The 21,024-nt window shown below is 40.2% G+C and overlaps 1 protein-coding gene across 3 annotated transcripts in view; it reads left to right on the plus strand.

Annotated features, from left to right (window-relative positions):
- Astn2 (astrotactin 2) overlaps positions 1 to 21,024 on the plus strand; it is a 980,272-nt gene that overhangs the window by 792,393 nt on the left and 166,855 nt on the right. For all 3 annotated transcript variants that reach the window (XM_038333150.1, XM_038333151.2, XM_038333152.2), the window contains one exon: positions 20,789 to 20,922. In XM_038333150.1, coding sequence (XP_038189078.1) covers positions 20,789 to 20,922 — 134 coding nt within the window. The remainder of the gene's footprint in view (positions 1 to 20,788; positions 20,923 to 21,024) is intronic.

Raw genomic sequence — 21,024 nt, forward strand, 5'->3', positions numbered from 1 at the left:
TTTTATGCTATAAATCATACCCTGAGCTGAGGAGAATGACACAAGGAATGTAGCTTCTCCTTGCACCATGAGGCATTGTTCTTGTTCAGTTTGGTTTGTACATTATATCACTTTTGGGAAACACTATCAAATTCCAGAATCTTGTGTCACCTTAATAATGGATATAAACACCATATCACAGTGGGCTCCCATGTACCTGTCACCAAATTTCATCAGTTAACATATCACCCCAAGACTGCCTCTCTAGACCTTTCATCTGTTTTGAAAAAAAACTCTCAAACATTAGGTAATGTTTTTTGCAAGTATTAAAGTCCATATCTCTAAATGATGAACATAAAACTACCTCTGCATCACTACTAAGCTTCCCCAACTAGCTGTAATTCCTTCACACCACCAGATTCAGGTCTTGTCCAGGGCTAACAGATTGTCTTATTTTTTTCTAGATTATTTGTTCAAATTGAGACCTAAATGAAATTAAAATCAAATATTCTGATTGATTTTTATGAGTATCTCTTCTAATCTATAGCATACTTTCTCTCTCTATCTCTCTCTTTTCCTCTCTTTTTCTCTCTCTCCCCCCAATATTTTATGATAAAACTCAATTGTTCATCCTTCTGACATTTCCATAGCCTGGATTAGTTTGATTTCCACCCCATTGTGCTATTTAATATGCTCTCCTGACCTTGTGCTTCTAGTAATTGTGTCGTAGGTCTAGAGAGTGACTGTACTTGTATTTCTTTTGACTTTTACTGTTTGTTTGTGTTTGGTAGTCCAATGAAACCAGTGTTAGTCTAGTTCTAGAGATATTTGACAGAACAGAACTTGAGCTTTGTGTGTAACCAAGGGTCTATTTTGGACCAAAATAACCTCAAGTCCTGTTGTTCCCTCTTTCTGGCATGACCTTTGGGAAGGCACACTGAGTCCTACTTCTCTCAGATATGATGTGAGCTTCATACTGATTCCTAACTTGTAAGATTATTGCATTAAGTAAGTTGAATAATAACACGTTGAACCATGTGCTCACACATAATTAATGCTAAGAAAGAACAAGCTGTTACTTGTCTTGCATTTTATCCTTTCTCTTCCTGCTTTTAGTGCTTTCCATCTGTCTTTTCATATATTTTTATGACCATAAAAGTATCCTTGGCTAAAAAAATAATAGAGTTACCCAGGCATTCACACCAGTCTATCACTATTGCCTCATTCTTTATTGTCCTGCCCTGCAGGAAGCTGTGACTGAATACCACCAGAGATGCCCAAGTAGCCTTTCCCTCACTCACTACAAAAGTCACCATATTTACGTTGATTTTAAAATGTGTTCCTATACATTTATTGTCCTTAGCCAGGGGTAGCGGTACTTGACTTTAATCTCAGCTCTTGGGAGGCAGAGGCAGGTGTATCTCTGTGACTTTGAGGCAGGCCTGGTAAGGCAAGAAAGTTCCAAGACAGCTAGAGTTACAGAGTAAGACCAGTCTCAGGAAAAAGAAAACAAAACCAAAAATCAAACCAAAATATTTACTGTCCTTGCTGTTTCTGATTCCATCTGTCCCTACTCTATCCAGCATATTTTTGCTATTTACTTAATATAGCTTATGCGTTTGAATAAGTAAAATGAGAGCTCAAATATAAGCTTTGCCACAAAAGTGTCTATGTCTCTGCTGTTAAGATGTACATGTTTTATGGCTTTTGTTTCATTGTAGTAAAATGGGTTTAAAAATGTTTGCTGTTTAGAATTGTCTTGCAGAACAGCTAATAGCTTATGATCAACATTTTGTATCATCACTTGACATGTAGAAGAAGATCAATAGCTTAGTCCTCTCTCTTACGTCTGATGGGTAGCATTTCAGATGTCTGACTCCATCTTAGGTCTCAGTTGGACTTTAGTTTTGGTTGATATTCATTCGTGATTCTTGAGTATTTTTAAATTACACATGTCCTTGTCACCCTTTGAACCCATCGTAGTCTCCTTGTGCTGCTTTACAAAATTACTTGAGACTGGGTAATTTTTGAGAAAAGAAATTCCTTTTTTGTGGCTCTGGAGGTCAGGAAATCTAGAACAAGCTGCCAGCACAAATGGGTGTCTACTACGGGCTACTGTTTCTTTCCAAGATGACAGCCTTGTTGTTTACCCTCTAGAGGGGATGACTGTTGAGTCATCGTGGCAGCTGCAGCTGAAGGGAACCCTTCCTTCCACCTCAAGCTCTGTTGTAAGGGAGAGAATTACATTCATAACAGAAGTGGCCTCATATCTTAATTTCCTACCAAAGACCATGCCCTTCTATTGCCACAAAGACATGATTTCACTGTGTGACCCAGGCTGACTTCAAACTCATGGCCCTCCTGCCTCAGCCTTCTCAGTACTGAATTTATCAGGTATGATCCACCTACGCCACCAGAGTATATCTCTTAACACTGTTCTGCTGAAGATTAATTTCAACAGTAATTTGGGAGCCATTCTTGAAACTACAGCAGGCATAATTTTCTGCCAGCCATCTACATTAGTTCCTAAAAGAAGTTATTCAGCTTCTAAGTCCTTAATATTTTTATATTACTTATGAAGAAAGTAGTTAAGACGCACAAAGACTTCATCACTGCCCTTCAATGTTAAAGATAAATCTTTTTGTTTATTATTTGTTTTTATATGCAGATTTCAGTTTTCCCTCCCTCCTCTCCTATCAGACCCTCCCACCACACACATCCACTCCTCCTCCTCTGTTTCTCTTCAGAAATGGGCAGGCCTCCCATGGATATCAGCCAGCTGTGATATATAAAATTAGTGAGACTATGCATCTCCTCTCCTATTAACACTGGATGAGGCAATAGGGTAGGAGGAAAGGGTCACAAAAGCAGGCAACAGAGTCAGAGACAGCCCCCACTTCCACTGTTAGGAGTCCCGCAGGAAGACCAAGTTACACACCTGTAACACACATGTGAGGTCTGGTCAGTATACACAAGCTCTCTGGTTGTGGGTTCAGTTTCTGTGAACCCCTCTACCCTAGGCTAGTTGATTTTGTGGGTTTTTTTGTGGTGTCTCTGACCCTACTGCCTCCTGCATTCATTTCTCCAGATCTTCCACAGATTTTAGATTTTGGGTTCTTCCAGAGTCATAAGAACTACAATCTTTATGACCATAAACTTATTAAATATTTAAAAATTACTTTTAAGTTAGTAAAGAAAACTGAAGCATGGGAAGAAAAACCATAAACCTCAAAGCCTGTTAGCACATAACCTCCTGCTTCTGTGTATATCATTGACCAAACATGTAAATTCAAGGACCTTGGTCATCACTGGGTCTTTCTAATATACCTTGGTATAAACAAACCTCTTTACTATCAAATCCTCTTTGCTAGATTCTTGAATTCCTTCTACCACTATTCTCTGCTTTTTCACACGTCTTAGTTACTTCTCCGTCTCTTAGAAGCAAAGGTCTGCCCCATCGTCCAAATGATAATTTTATCAAAAACTCGGATTCCTCCTCACCCTTTTCAGAGGGCATACATCTATTTTCAGAATAGCCTTGACTTAATTCTTCAACTTTTGCTTACTACAAATTTGACTTCTGTCAACAAAAGGAACTACTGGTTATCTTAAAAAACTTGCTCAAATCTGAATCTTTTTTCCTTTTTGTACTCGATAATTTGATCCCCTAAAAATTAGATGGGACACGAATGGTAGAAAGAAAGTTATTAATACTATTGTACTGGGGAATTGGTGTTAGTAAAGATGCTTGCTCCTTACCCCAGGGCTTCCCAGGTCATTGGTTCTCAAGTGCGCATGTGCCTAGTTTGAATGGAACCAGAAGTAGACATGTATTGGCATAGAGACTACAGTGTAAATGTAGATAGGCCTTTGGTAACGTGTCTTTGAAAGCATTTTGGTTTTGGAGTCACATAGAACTAAGTTTTAATTCTAACTTCTCACTTCTACGTTGGGTTGCATTTCATATGGTAATATGTTAAAGCTGTATGGTTTCATCTCTTCTATAAGATGAGATAATAAAGGTGCCCTTCTTCACAGGGCTCCAACATATTCCAGCGAGCATGAATGAAAGGCAGTCCATAAATCAGATCTAGGTTAGAGTTCTGTTTCACCACATACTGCGGGGATATAATTTCATTCCTCAGAATCTGAGCAGGAATGCTATGATAATGGTATTTAAATCACAGAGTTGTTAGACTAAATAAGATTATGCTGGGAAGCATTTAGTGAATTCCTTGTACATTAAATCCTTGATGCAAACCAGTTGCAGCTTTATTCCTCTTTCTGTACATTCTTCCAATCCCACTCTTATTATTCAGTTTGCCCTCTTGTCATCTTCAGCTCTTGCCTCTGATTAAAGCATCTAGCGCAGAGCATGTATAATAAATGCAATTGCTTTGCCGTCGCAGCATCCCCTTATCCTAACAAACAGATACAGTCAGTTCATCGAGACAAGAGTCTCATTCTTTCCTAAAGGCAAAGGTAGTATCTCTGAAGATTATTTCCATTGACATGTTTCCCATTGAAACTAAATAAAATGTTAAAATGCTAAGATAATTCTAAGTGGATATAGATGTGTCTAGAATTGCTCATATTTGTGAACAAATGTATGTAGCTGCACATATTGTTCTATACACTAATACACTTTCATCTGTATACTGTTCCTATTTAAGACTTAGGGAATAGTTATTAAATTATCAAATATATGTCTATGCGAAGAAAAGTGTATAGGTCTGGAATTATTTTACAGCTTTTTATGAATGATACAGTGGTACTTACTAATAAACACATTTTAACATGTAGAAAGCAAAGTACTTTAGTATGCAAGGAGTTGAAGTTAATTGTATCAGTATTTGAACCAAGAGCCTTGTTCCAATAATCATACTCTTAGCTTCTACGTTTTGCTATTCACCAAGCATCTATAACATTTTATTCATTCATTCTGGGTTAAGTGACTTGGACTTTTCAAATTGCTTTGAATGAAATATGTTTATAATGAATCTGATAAGAGTCTCCCTCATTAAAAGCCTGGAGTTGTAGCTCAGAGGTAAAGCACTTGCCTTCTATGCCTGATGCCCAACTTTAAATCCAAGCATTGCCCAAGAAATAACAATAAAGAAGAATTTCCCATTTCATAACATTTTGGTCAAATTTGCACACCTTCATTTTAAATGCCAAAGTGGGATCAGTATGGGACTAGACCTTCCTAATTCTTTGGGCCATTAATATAGTTACTCACGTTGTGATGACCCCCATACATAGTTATTTTCTTTTTTCTTAATTTTTATTTTTCCATTCAATTATTTACACTTCCTTCCCTCATCCCAATTCCCTCTTGTTTCCCCACATCCCCTGCTTCTCCTGCCCTGCTTGAGAGAGGGCCTGGAATCCTGCTCTGTGGGAAGTCCAAGGCCCTCCACCCCTACATCCAGGCCTAGGGAGCTATGCATCCATATAGGCTAAGGTCCCAAAAAGCCAGAACATGCCATAAAAACAAGTCCCAGTGCCTTTATCAATGGCTTCGCAGTCAGCCTCCATTGTCAGCCCCAATCAGAGAGACTGGTTGATTACATGCTCATTCAGACCCAGTCCAGCTGGATTTGGTGAGCTCCCATTAGAACAGGCACACTGCCTCAGTTGGTGAACCAACCCCTCGCAGTCCTGACTTTCTTGCTCATCTTCTCACTCCTTCTGCCTTTCTTCTTCTTTTTTTTTGGTTTATGTTTTTATATTTAAAAAATTTCCATATCCTCCCCTCTTCCTCCCCCTTCCCTCCCTTCCCCTCCACCCATACACCCCCTCCCTCTTCAGGCAAAGGAGCCATCGGGGTTCCCTACTCTGTTAAGACCAAGGTCCTCCCAACTCCCCTCAGGTCCAGGAAGGTGATCAACCAAGCTGAGAAGGCTCCCACAGAGCCTGTCCATGCAGAAGAGTCAAAGCTCAGCGCCTTTGTCCTTGGCTTCTCAGTCAGCCTCCACCGTCGGCCACATTCAGAGAGTCTGGTTTGGTCTCATGTTCCATCAGTCCCAATCCAACTGGAGTTGGTGATCTCCCGTTAGTTCTGTCCCACCGTCTCTATGGGTGAACGCACCCCTCACGGTCCTGACTTCCTTTCTCATGTTCTCTCTCCTTCTGCTCCTCATCAGGACCTTGGGAGCTCAGTCCGGTGCTCCAATGTGGGGCTCAGTCATTATCTTCATCTAACGCCAGGTGGAGGTTCTATGGTGATATGCAAGAAATTCATCAGTATGGCTATAGGAACTGGCCTTTTCAGGCTCCCTCTCCTCAGCTGCCCAAGGAACTAGCTGGGGGCATCTCCCTAGAAACCTGGGAACCCCTCTAGGGTCAAGTCTTTTGACAACCCTCAGATGGCTCCCTAAATTAAGATATATGCAAATGGATGGAAATAGAAAACACTATTCTGAGTGAGGTAACCCAGACCCAAAAAGATGAACATGGGATGTACTCACTCATAATCGGTTTCTAGCCATAATTAAAGGACATCGAGCCTATAATTTGGGATCCTTGAGAAGATAATAAGAAGGTGAACCCCCCAAAAAAGATATAGTAATCCTCCTGGATATTGGAAGTAGACACAATCGCCAGGCAAAAATTGGGAACTTGAGGGAAGATGGGGAGAGAAAAGCGTGAAGGGGAGAATGGGGGGGAGCTCGGAGGAATGGGATGCTTGGGATACAGGAAGGGTGGATATGGGAGCAGGGAAGCATATATCCTTCTGCCTTTCAATTGGACTTTGGGAACTCAGTCCATTGCTCTAATGAGGGTCTCTGTCTCTATCTCCATCCGTTGCTGGATGAAGATTCTATGGTGATAATCATATTTGAGATAATCATCAGTGTGATAGTGGGGCAAAGACAGTTCAGGCACCCTCTCCTCTGCTGTCAAAGGACCTAGTTGGGGACATCCTGTTGCACACCTGGGATCCCCTCTAGATCCCAGTCTCTTGCCAACCTTAAAATGGATTCCTTATTGTAGGTATATTCTTCCCTGCTCCTATATCCGCCCTTCCCTCATCTCCACCCTCCCACTCACCCAAGCTCTCATAAAGTTATTTTCATTGCTACTTTATAATTGTAATTTTGCTACTGGTATGAATTATAATGTAAATGTCTGATAGTCAAGATATTTGATATGTGATTTCTGTGAAAGGGTCGTTTTGAACTACAGGGGTCACGACTCACAGATTGAGAACGATTGGTTTAGGTTAAGCATGCTCCTTCCTGTGCTCTGAATTTTCCCTTTCTACCTCGCCCCCCCCCCCACTTAAAGTCTCAACTTTGGAACATCCACTAACAAAGGGAGTTTCCCTTGGATACTTCCTACAGGATCATCATAGGAGTACTAGAAATGAGACCAGTGGCCACAGAAGAAAAATTGCCATTGACTTCAGCTAACATTTAGCCACGTAAATGCTACAGTATTAGGCAAATCATTTCCTTGAAGCCGTCCCACCCGCCTCTCATCTCCAGATGTTCTTACCACAAGGAAGAAACGTTGCTATCTGTCAAAGGACAGAAAGCTTTAGAAGATAGGTCTTGTCTGTTGGGTGGGGTTAAGATCCTTGGTTAGTGGCTTCCCTTAGGAAAAATATATGTGTTCCATTCCATGTTCCCTTTCCAGGAATGAGTGGGCCAGAAACAACGCCTTGTAGAAGACAGTTTGAAAGTAGAAACTTAGATCTGTCCAAAACTAAGAAGCCTTTGGCAGTTCAAGGTCACAGGGCAAGATGCCTTGGGAAGATGTCTCGCGGGTAGATGGATAAGGCTACTGCTATGGCTGTGTCTTCTCCCTGGAGTTATAACTGATTCCTCCTATTGTTCAGAATTGGTCTGCTATTCATCACTTTCACAATTGCTATCAGCTCAGCAACAGGAAGAACAAATGGTCTGGAGACAGTTTGGAGCAATGTCAGTGCAAGCTGTTGCCCTGATGACTGTGCAGTTCTACTGAGATCATGCAGCTTAGCCATGCAAGGAGCTACTCACCCTCAAACTCTGCCATACCTTCAGTACTTGTTTACACACTGAACGTTTAACCAGTTCTTGATAGAAATAAAACACGCAGACCCAGTAGAGCGGGAAGACAAATCAATAATTCAATAGAATGGTGAATTCAACAGATGTGTGAACCAAGGTAGAATAAGAACTTTTAGTTCTGAAAAGTAAAGGAATGATTTTCAGAGAAAATTCCAGTTGTTATGAGTTGTAAATGGTAAGCTTGACTTGATTGAAAGTGGAATGAAGGAAAGGAAGATTGTACCACCGCATATGATAACAAAGCAACCCAAAAGTGTGCAAGCTTCTAAGTTCATGACCAGTGGTTAGGTGTGACTGGTTTGTGTGAGGTGGGGAGAGCCTGGGGGTGGGTACGAGAATGGTGTGATTGTTGGTATCATTTTGTGAAGGGTTCTAGTCATGTCATGCCAAGTCAATAAGAAGAATATATTTATACTTGTCTCATTCTAAGTACTTTTAATGACACAAGATAGGAAACAGTCAAAACTTTCTAAACTTGAAAGGAGATATTACAATATTTTATTACTTTTGTGTAATTAAAAGATGGAGCAATGATGAACCACGACAATCAATGTTTTAGTTCAATAGCTATCCTGGTGTCTATTAGCCATTTCCCTAATCATTTAAGCATATTTCCATTCTTACTCTCACGTTATCTAATACAATTTTTTAAATATTTGTTTATTTATTTATTATGTATATAATATTCTGTCTGTTATCTAATACAATTTAAAATACCCAGTGGTGCACTCCTTCGATGCCAGCCTCGGAGGGCAGAGGCAGATGGATCTCTGTGAGTTTGAGGCCAGCCTGGTCTGCAAAGCAAGTTTCAGAACAGCCAGGACTGTTACACAGATACACCTTGTTTTGATAAACAAAACAAAAATAAACCACCCAGCAAAATTCAAAGAATTCCCCCATCTAAATTCCTAAGAAAAGTACAACTACTTTAGTGTGTATTAACCAAAATTAGTTCAATTAGCCTTGGTTAAAGAGTAAGTTTATTTAGTTCAAGCTTAAGTGATAACTAGTTTTTAAAACTTCAAAACGAGGTGCCCAAATCCAAGTAGATATACTATGAACTGCCAGGCATATCAAAGCCAATGAGAAAAAAAAACCTGAGAATAATTATTGAATGTCATCATTCATGAGCATCCCAGGGAGTTTATGGAAGTGCAGGGATAGATGCCCTCAGAGCCCTTCTGGAAGGCTTGTCAGTGTGTCTGAGGTCAGTCCAAGAGTCTAAACTGAAGAGGCTGCTTCTGGTCATTAATGACACAGCTTCAGGGACCACTCTTTGAGGATTATTTGGAGTAAGAAAAACACTTTTATTGTTTATGTTATAACACAGTCCATATGAACCAGATAACTGGGCATATTCCTCATATCTCAGTTTTTCATAGGCTGAAGCAGCACAGTTGGGAGTTCAAAGCCAGTTCTGGATACTTGTGAGACTCTCCTCATAAGTAACTGAGGAAACAACAGGACTGCAGAGAGAACTCAGTGGTAGAAAACTTGGCTAGTATATAAGATGCTAGGGACTTAACTCCTTGCTTGAAAAAAATAAAAGAACTCAAACAGCAATTGATCCATCTTTTGTAGATTACATAATTTATATAACTTTCAGACTCAAAATGTTCATTTGTTCCTCCTATTATATGGAATACTTTATACAAAATTTAAAAGATTTTTCCATATTTCTTGGGGGTGTGTGGAAAGTTTCCAAGTGAAGGATTTTAATTCTTTGAACTCCTGGGTTTTTTTTTTTTGTGTGTAGGACTGGAGGCAGAATAGAGTAGGAATATAACAAAGATCAAGAGCACAGAATTATCCTGAGGCTGGACAGAGGGGAAGAATTCTAAGCTAAGTCAGGGTGATAGGGAGACTTTGAAAAGTGAGCAGCAGTAACTGGAGAAACACAAAACTGGTCAATGTTCTGAAAATAGGAACTGTTGAATACTCAAGCCAAATGGTATTATTTTAAACTGCGCCCCTCCAAGATTCACAGAATGTTGGGGAAGTGGTGGCATGAGGAATCTAAGAGTCAGAGAAAGGAGCGGGGTGAAGAATTGTCTTTGGAGCATTCTTTATCCGAAAACAGTTACGATTATCATCACACGACTGACATAGGATAAGACCTGGCAATATCTTGTAAAGGGGCAGCAGGCATGAGGACTCCTAGACACTCATCATTTAGGGGAGAATAGTTTCAAAAATGCTGTGTCCTGACAGGGGAAATGGTGTTGTTCTCATGATTTACATATCCATAGGTTGAGTTGCGTGATTTCTCATATTGGAAATGATTCCTTACAAATTGGTATTTCATCACAGAGTTGAGGGATTTGAGGCTAGATAGATGATTGGAGGTAGTCAGGGTGTAAATTGTGGGGTTTAGAGCTTGTCCTAGCTTTCTTTCTGTTGCTGTGATAAACACAACCAAATGCAATTTGAGGAGATAAGAGTTTGGGTTGCACATCTGGATGGAAAGCCATCGACGAAGGAAGTTAGGATGGGTACCCAAGCAGGAGCAGGGACAGGAACTATGGGGGAATTCTGCTTCCTGATTTGTTTATTTATTATTATTATTATTATTATTATTATTAATATTATTACAAATTTTCACCTCCTTCCCTCCTCCTATTTCCCTCCCCCTCTCCCACCCTCCCCTTCCTCTCTCTCTCTAGTCCAAAGAGCAGTCAGGGTTCCCTGCCATGTGGAAAGTTCAAGGTCCTCCCCACTCCATCCAGGTCTAGGAAGGTGAGCATCCAGAGTAGGTTCCCACAAAGCCAGTACATGGAGCAGAATCAAAACCCAGTGCCATTGTCCTCGGCTTCTCAGTCAGTCCTCCATGTAAGCCACGTTCAGAAAGTCCGGTTTGATCACATGCTCCATCAGCTGGCCTTGGTGAATTCCCATTAGATCGTCCCCACCGTCACACTCGCGGTCCTGACTTCCTTGCTCGTGTTCTCTCTCCTTCTCCTCATTTGGACCTTGGGAGCTCAGTCCAGTGCTCCAATGTATGTCTCTGTCTCTAACTCCATCCATCGCCGGACGAAGGTTCCATGGCGGTATGCAAGATATTCATCAGAGTGGCTATAGTATAGGGCCAGTTCAGGCGCCCTCTCCTCAGTTGCTCAAGGAACAAGGTGGGGACATCTCCTTGGACACCTGGGAATCCCTCTAGAGTAGTTATCCTCCTGATTTGATCCCTATGGCTTGCTCAGTCTGTTTCCTTATATAGCCAAAGACTACCTGTCCAGAGGGTTGGACTCTCCCACACTAATCATTAATCAAGAAAATTCTCCACAGACATTCCCAGAGCCCCCAATCAGATAGAAGCAATTCCTCTTCTGAAATTGCTTCTTCTCAGATAACTCTAGTTTATGTGAAGTGAACAAAACTTATCAGCATAGAGTTCAAGGCTACTCTCAAGTAGACTTTTGTACTGTTGGGTTTAATCTAGGTGATTCGGAAACTGTATTTTTCTCATACTTGCCTTACTTGTTTATAATTACTAGTGACAGTAAGAACTGTTACAGCTTCAGGATGTTGGGAGGCAAACAGAAGTTAACAGGCAGAAGATGTAATGCCAGTCTCTGAACATGAGACTAAGTACATGTCTGTCTCCTTTTCCCCATTTCTTTCCTGGTCAAAATTTCAATAGTATAGAGTATAGGTGCTACCTGGCTCAACGTTAAGTTGAAAATTTTGTAGGTTCTTGGTAAAAGTGAAAGACAGTACAGAGAATATTTGTACATTCCCTACCTGCATCCTCCTACGAACTTCTCAACTCCCACCATTTCACACTAAAAGAGTACATGTGTTATAACTGATGAGTACTCACATTGTTTACACTAGAATTTCTTTAGAGGTATATATGTTTTGAGTTTTGACAAATGCATATTCCATGTACACATGATTATAGTACCATGAAGAATTCAGTGCCAATGAACAGTTTAGACACTCTCCAGAGCTTGACGTCAGTTTCTATGTACTTGAAGTTTTCCATTTGCCTTTGGTCACTTGTTATTTACTTGTGCCTCCTTAAAACAAACTATGAGGTGAGGCATCATGCAAGCCCTTCTGCTTTGTTTGGGGAAAAGAAGACTGACAGCTAGCAGTGTCTCCTTCTCTCCCTACTCATGTTCTCACAAAGACTACTTCATTATGCAGTCACTGATTTTTTAACAAAATAATTAGAGAACCTTCTTTGCATTCTGAGACTGCATGGACATAATTCATTTCATCCTATCTTTTGAACCTCACTTATTTCATAAAAGATCACCTAAAGCTCCTAGAGACATGAGTACCTGGAATCTTTCTCAGCCAACAGAGGAAATTTGAATGAATGAATATCACATGAACAAGGTATAGCTTATTCCAGAGCTCTAGTGTGGCTAGAATCCTCTATTTATTGTGCTGACCTTAAACTGCTATTTTGCCTTCTTTAAACCTTCCTATGTTCATTAAACCTCTTGTATCCTAGTTAATTAAATATATGGTCAGCATGGACTCACTATTAGTCATTATACAGATGTAGAATTCCAGCCACTGTTCCTTCCTCACATCTCTAGTATCTCCCAAAATAGCTAGAATTTCTTTTATATTTTTAGTCACTGTTCTCCAAACACTAATTCCAATTTTCTTCAGAAAAGATTCTAACTTTATAACTTTTATAGCATATAAGCCACCTTTAAATGGCTTCAATAATTAGTCCGTTCATTAGCTAGATTAATTAGACTCTCTTAGTTATATTTCTCCTTGCTGTGACAAAATATCTAACACAAGCATCTGAAAGAAGAAGGTATTTATTTGGTTCCTAGTTGGCAGGGATAAAGTCTATTATGGTGGAAAAGTGATATTAACACCAAAGCTCTTAATGGCATTATCTGGGCACTAACAAGTCAGGGTACCCCCACACCAGTTCTGGCACTGGCAGCGCACATAGCCTTTCCCCAGGTCTGAGGCACTCCATGCTTGCAGCTTTCCTCTGTGGACATCACCAAAGCCATGTGGACTCCACTACCACTTAAGACCATTTCCCACATCATTCTCAGCATGTGGTCTTCCTGCCTCCTATCAGAATGGTCCATTAAGCTTTGTTACAGCATTTGAGGACTTCTGTAGACAACAGGCTAGAACTTTCAAATTTTCACTACAAACCAACTCTAACGACTGAAAAAGTCAAATGCTAAATTTGTCACAGTAGTGACCCTTGGTACCAATTTTCTGTATTAATTAGTTTTCTTATTTTTGTGACAAAATATTCAATAAAAGCAGCTTAATTGAGGAAATGTTTATTTGGGCTCTCAGTTTGAAGGGAAGCAATTCATTATAGTTGACAGGCCCAGTGATGAAACAAGAGGTGGTTTGTCACATTGTATTCTCAGTGAGGAAGCAGAAAGAAGTGAATGCAAGTATTCAGCTCCTTCCACTTTTCTTCAGTTTGGGACCCGAATTCATGTGTGGTGCCACCCACATTCAAAGTGCATCTTCCGTCTTCAGTTTAGTTCTTTTTTTTTAATTAAAAATTTCCGTCTCCTCCCTGCCTCCCATTTCCCTCCCCCTCTTTCACTCCCCTCCCCCTCCCTCTCCAGTCCTAAAAGCAGTAAGGGTTCCCTGCCCTGTGGGAAGTCCAAGGTCCTCCCTCCTCTATCCAGGTCTAGGAAGGTGAGCATCCAAACAGGCTAGGCTCCCCCCAAACCAGTACATGCAGTAGGATCAAAACCCAGTGCCTTTGTCCTTGGCTTCTCAGCCGTCCTCAGTGTCCGCCATGTTCAGGGAGTCCAGTTTTATCCCTTGCTTTTGCAGTCCCAGTACAGCTGGCCTTGGTGAGCTCCCATTAGATCAGCCCCACCATCTCAGTGGGTGGGCGCACCCCTCGCAGCCCTGACTTCCTTGCTCATATTCTCCCTCCTTCTAGAGTCTTATTCCAATTCTATGCCATTTAATATCTATCTTGGAGCACTCTGTCTGCCTAGTTCTTTTTATTTTAGAGCTGGGGACATATACATTACTCATATTTATGACTTTGAATAAAAGATTTCACTATCTGGTAGGTGAGAACAATATTAGGTGATCAAATTGTAATGAGATAGGAAATTTATAAAATTTGAATGAGAAAAAGTAAAAGAAAGAAAATGTGTCAAAGTATATTCAGTTGCACAAAGGTATCTTCCTTCAGTTCAGCAGAGAAGATGTAGGGGATAGGCCAAGAAAATGCTTGTGGCTATGAAAGAGGGCATTTCCCTAAGAAGTGGGATGCTTTCGATCAGAGAGTGGGAGCAAAAGGGGGGCAGGAGAGATGGCTCAGAGGTTAAGAGCACTGGCTGCTCTTCCGGAGGTCCTGAGTTCAATTCCCAGCAACCACATGGTGGCTCACAACCATCTGTACTGAGATCTGTCGCCCTCGTCTGGCGTGCGGGCATACATAGAGGCAGAATGTTGTATACATAATAAATAAATAAATCTAAAAGAAGGAAACAGGCAAAAGAAGAGACACAGGTGATGCTGAATCTCAAGTTCATTAGGAGAGGCTTTAACTGGAAAATAGTAGGAATTTTGAAGAGGTTCAAGCAAGAAGACAGGGGCATTAGTGATTCTTCAGCAAGTTCTGAGAGAACGTAAAGCAGTATGGGAATTTGTAGCTTGGAATCTAGTCAAGAAGCTGTGACTATTGCCTATAGAAGAGGCGTGACTACCTTACTAGGGGAGCTATTCATGGGGCCAATGAAGGGAGATTGGTTTTAGATAAAAAAGAAGCTCAGACTGACCCTCACTTTTGGATGTAGACACCGAACTGTCGTGCATGATACAAACGTTCTTTGGGAAGAAGAGGGCCACAAACAGTGTCTTTTCTTTTCCTGTTTTTGATTTGGTTTGTTTCCTTCAAAATTCCACATAAAATTTTAAATCAATTCAACAAACACCTACTGATTTATATTACATATCAGTTACTGCATTAGGCAGTGAAATGGAGGCACAGGATGGGAAGATAATAGATTGTTTTGTCTTATTAATCTTTTCCCTTCCTTATTTGGCGAGACCTGGGCAGCCACGGGACCAACCATCTTACTATACAGATAACAGTGCATGAGCAAGGACGGAGGGGTCAGGTCTCACTCTGGAGTCTTACATAATCCTCTCAACATCAAAAATAACTCACTTGTTGTCAGCAACAAATACCAATTTTTATTATAAAAATGCAGTCATAAAAATACAGCCATTGGAAGTACAGAAAATGGAATTTAATTCATGAACTTAATGGCATTCAGTGTACATTGTACTAAATACCTTAATGAAACACAGATTGTTTACTTAGAGTTTAAGATTCCTAAGGCATTGTCAGCGTTAAAGTTGGAAAGGCCTTTTCTTTGTCTTCCCACAGCCTCCTGTGTACATGAATTCACAACATTTGAACCATAGTCATTTTAATTCTCTGTGTTGTCTTTACCATTAAACCATGAGTCCTTTGAAGTTAGCCACTGGGTCTTGTTCATCCCTTTCTTAAATTTTAGCCAGTAAGTGGTAAGGTATAAGAAGTTTAGTGATTTTTACTAAATTTAATTAAATCACCAATAATGTATCATTGTTTCCTTCATTTTGCACACGGGGAAATTGAAGCTTAACAAGAGGAATCACTTATGCAAGTTCAAATAAGAAAGTAACAATAGTGTTAGAAATAAATCCTAGTTTATTTTGATTGCTTAACATTTCTGTGGCTGCTTTTCTTCTCCTGCTCAACTTGGTTTACTAACTAATTAGCTTGAACTTGCAAGCATTTATGAGTTCTGGAAATTCAACCCTTCTTTGTTATGAAAACCAATGACCATGCTAAAGCTGATCCCCTCAAAAGCAAGGAGTCACATTGCCTCCAGGACACATCCTCACTTATTTCTGCACACACACACACACACACACACGCACACACACACGCACAGTGTGTGCGTGTGTGCAGTACAAGCACACTCCCACAAACATATAAACATATGATTCAAAACAGAGAAGCTAAAATTAGATTCTGGATGAAATCCTGTCATTTATTATTATTATTATTATTATTTTTTTTTTTTTTTTTTTTTTTTGGTTTTTCGAGACAGGGTTTCCCTGTAGTTTCTAGAGCCTGTCCTGGAACTAGCTCTTGTAGACCAGGCTGGCCTCGAACTCAGAGATCCACCTGCCTCTGCCTCCCGAGTGCTGGGATTAAAGGCGTGTGCCACCACCGCCAGGCCTTGTCATTTATTATTCTGAGTGACCTAGGATGTTTGTTCAATGGCACAGAATCCCAATGGATTTCAATTTTTCATGCTCCTTCCTTATTCATGCTCTTCAATAGAAAACTCATTGCAGAGGGTAATTTTGAGCATGAATTAAAGGAGGAGAATTATTTTCTTAAATCACCGAGAAGATCTGTCACCTTGCAGTAACAAGCTATGCTTTCTGGGTCACTGTATCTGTATCTGTATCTGTATCTGTATCTGTATCTGTATCTGTATCTGTATCTGTATCTGTATCTGTATCTGTATCTGTATCTGTATCTGTAAATGGATTAGATTAGATGATTAACAGACCAAGTTCTGTAAAACTGGAACATCTTATGATTCCCTTCCCCTGGGATCCAGTTGGACTGTGGATGGAGTGTTGCAAGGACTGAAGATGCAAGGCAGAGTGATCCTGCGCTGACACAGGGCTGGCTCCTGCTGCCTTGCAAGAGCTCCCTGTTTGATGTCAGCCTTTTATCAGTGTCTGTTTGTGCTCTCTCCAGGGCTTGCCTGGCCATTGAACCAGACCCCATTCTGTTCCCAGCATTCTAGGAAGCAGCCAGGGGATGTAGAGACTCACAGGCAGGATTTCTTCCCCAAAACTGCCTAGATGGTGAAATTCACCAAGTCCAGGGAGATTTCCTGTTTTGTTTTCTACAAGCTCAGTTTCCTATTGATGACAGAAACCACTCATGTGTTCACCCGTGTGTGTGTGTCATGTGCACGTGTGTGTACACGTACACAGCGCGGGCGAGAGAGAAGCTCTCACACACAAAACAGGATGTTCTCTGTCCACACTGGACCCCAACACAGTATTGCCTTCTGGGTCCCTTTCTCCCATGGCCCCAGGTTTCACTGCTGTGGTAATTAAGCCTTTGGTTCTGTTGGAATTTAGCAAACCTGGAAGTTAATCCCACTGATCTTCATGTCTGAACCAAGAGGACCTGCACTTCTGTGAGTGATGGAAGTATAGACTTGCATTCTGCTTGTATCATTTTCTTGCTGTGTGGTCTTGGAAAATTGCTTCATGCCCAGATTTCTAGTCTTTTCATTTGTAAATATAGGTTGTATTATATAGCTTTCAGAAGTGTTATAGCGATTACATTTTTAAAATACTTTTTTATTTTTTGAAATAACAATATAATTGTATCATTTCCCCCTTTCCTTTTCTCCCTCCATTTCCTCTCACGTACCTCTTTTCTTGCTCTTCCTCTAATTTATGGCCTTCTATTTTTTATTGTTGTTACACACACACACACACACACACACACACACACACACACACACACACTTCTAAAAGCAGAAATATAACCTTCTTGGTCTATATTATGTTATCTGTGTATATATGATCATAAGGCTAACCACTTGGTATTAGATAACCAATTTAGGGTGGTTCTTCCTTGGGGAAGATAATTTCTCCACTGTCAAAATTCCCTAATTGCCAGTAGTTCTTTGTCTAGGTTTGGGAGCCTGTGAGCGTTTCCCTTCCTCGTTATTGTGTTCGCTGGGGTCATCATTATGACTTTTTAAGGCATTCTTCCTGTTCCCCTACCTTCCTTCTACTTATGTATTTTTCACCCTGCTCCCAGTCAAATCCTCTCACACATTTCCCCAATTTCCCTCTTCAATTCCTGCTCCCTGTTATTCTTCTCTATTGCTCTGCCTCACAATAAACCCATTTTTGCTTCCTTGGTTTTTGTAGTTATTCCAGGTTGTATACAGACATCTAAAGCCTTGGGGGCTAAGAATTCCAGAGGAAAGAAACCATGTGCTCTTTGTCTTTATGGGTCTACATTACCTAATTCAATATGATATTCTCTACTTCTCTACATTTACATTCATATTTCATGATTTTAACTTTTTTTTAACTTCTGAATAGTATTCTGTTGCACACATGTACCCCATTTTGGTTATCTATTTATCAGTTGAAGGACTTTCAGGTTTCTTTCCATTTCCTAGATCTTGTCAATGGAGTGGCAGTGAACCTGGCTGAGCAAGTATCTATGGTGTAGGATGTCCAATCTTTTGGGCATATAGCTGGGACATATGCTAGATTTATTTTTAGCTTTTGAATGTTTTCCCCACTTATTTCTAGAGCAAGACCTATTTGCAACCCCACCAGGAGTGTGACTGAAGGTTCCCTTTCTGTCATCCTCCCCAGTATTTGCTGTCAGTGGCTTTGTTGAGTTTTGTTATAGTGTCTGGTGTAGGACAAAATCTCGGAATCCTTTTGATTTGTTTTCCCCTAATTGATAGGGATGATAAAACCCTTTGCAAAGACTTTTTTGCTATTTTTTTCCTTTGAGAATTTTTCTGTTCAGATCCCAACCCAAATTTTGAATGTATATTTTGTTTTCTTTGTTTGATTATTTTGATTTTTAGCTCTTTGCTGCTGTTGTTTACTTTGAACTCTGAAGTTGGGCACGTCATAAACATTAGTTTTTATTATAGTTCTTTTTCATGCCCTTGGATATACACTAGATTCAGGGGAAATTGGTTAATGCATTCATTTCTAGCAGAAGATATTGGCAAAAACACTAGAAAGATTAATTGGAGGTTTTCTGTTTGTGTCTCTGGGAAAAGTAGGATAGAGTCTTAAACACAACATTCTTGATATATACCTCCTCCTTCTAGATTCTTCGTTCTCCACTTGTGGGTCATGACCCTTTTGACACACCTTTATCTCCAAAAAATACATTATGATTCATAATAATAGCAAAATTATAATTATTAAGCAGTAATAAAAATTTTATGTTTGGGGGTCACCACAACATGAGGAACTATATTAAAGGGTTACAGAATTAGGAAGGCTGAGAACCACTGACTGAGATCTATGTGCCTCTGAGGAGCTAAGGATGGAAAACCCATACTTGCTGTATTCAAATATTCTGTTCCTGAGTATTTTGAATAATGCAGAATATAAAATTGTGGCAACAGAGTAATCAGGTACACTTGGTGATAGGTAATATGCAAAATCCATTGTAAAGCATAGACAAAGTAACATAAAAGGAGAAAAAACACTTGTGGTTGGCCCAACATGTATTGGCAAAAGAGCAAAAGACCAACATTTTCTGGAGACCTTATGTTTTAAGGAGCTGGATCCCACATTCTCCCCACATTCTCTGTGCAATGTCAGTGCAAAGGAAGTGACTCAACCAGGGCATTTTCTCAAGCACCAGACCCATGTTGCTAGTATATTTCACACAAAACAAATATAAGAGAAATGAAGCCAACACAGGAAGACCTGAGCCTGTAATACCTTGGGAGATGGAAACTCCATCTAAGTTCCTTTTCCACCTGATATTAATGATGAGTTTGTAAGTCACTGTTCATTTGTTCTCTAAATACTAACTGAATCACAGTAGGTCTTAGGAGAACACTCCTGGGAGGACAGTCTATCTTTTGCGCTTGGTAGCAATTAGGATTAGAATTTAAAGGAAAGACAGATGCAGAGATATGACTTAGTGTCACGGTGTCCAAAAGAGCATGGTTAGTCTTAGGTTTAAAAGAAAGTCTTATTTAAAACCAAACATATTGAGTTGGAGTTCAATGAAATGGAGAATTTCAGGCCAAAAAGAGGATATTTTTAAAAGAAAATGAGAAACATTAGAATTAAATAAACCAGTGACCATCATATAAAACAAAGATAAACAAAGCATGACCATGGGACTCACTCTATCCCACCGACTAGCATTGCCAGTGAAGTCCTTTTTTTGCAACATATGATTCACTTAAAGTATAGTTGACACTGTTAGCATACTACAAAGGCGCTATTAAGTAATTATAACAAAACCTAACTGATCACAAAGTTGAAAGGGATTACTTTATGGCCTTATGCAGAGGTAGTTTGTTGCCTCCTAATTTAATAGATAGGAATTGACTACTGAGGGCAATTAGTGCTTCCATGAAAATAGATAATAATGTGTACTGAAATTCCTAAGACTTGTATGAGATAAATCTAGAGAGAAGGGCAAGAACTTAAATAAGGAGTTTAGATGTAGTCCTGAAGACTGTGGGAAACTTCATATTTTTAAGTAGGGTGGTGAGATAGTTAGATGCAGTATCTCTAGTAGGACAGGCTCTGGGGCAGGAAGCAGATGAAACTTGGATTGTTTAAGATGCTGTAACCTTAGATGGGAGCCAGGGATTTGATCCAAGTTCTGACACTTACTACTTGTGAAATTTAATTACTTTCAGTGTGCTTCAGTTTTCCATATGTAAAATGAGAAATAATAGTAATATTTACCAAGTGGGATTATTGTGAAGAGGAACTATGTTAATAGATAGAGAGCCAGAATCAAGAGAAGTTCCCAGCATGCTGCTAACTTTCTGTCTCCACTATTCTGGACACTGGGAAATGAATATCTTGGGATGGGAGAACTGGATGATAAGGCCACAAATGTGTAAGCAAGCAGGCATCTAGGAAACTATGGCGGGGTAACGTCATGCCCATCACCACACCTTTATTGGCTATCTCTCTGACTGTCACCCTTCTGTCATTCTCTCCTTCAGGCCGTCAAGAGTGCAATGATGAGCTCCTACTGGTGTTCTGGGAAAGGAGACGTGATCGACGACTGGTGCAGATGTGACCTTAGTGCCTTTGATGCCAGGGGGCTTCCCAACTGCAGCCCGCTTCCGCAGCCGGTGTAAGTCTGTATGGCCCTCTTCCTCTGCCTCCCCCTTTCCACTGGCTCCCACTCTAGTACTATCTACCAGATGACCTATGATTTTCTTGTTTCAGGGTACTT

Source organism: Arvicola amphibius, chromosome 6 (assembly GCF_903992535.2).
Source record: "Arvicola amphibius chromosome 6, mArvAmp1.2, whole genome shotgun sequence".
In the NCBI taxonomy this organism is placed as follows: Eukaryota; Metazoa; Chordata; class Mammalia; order Rodentia; family Cricetidae; genus Arvicola; species Arvicola amphibius.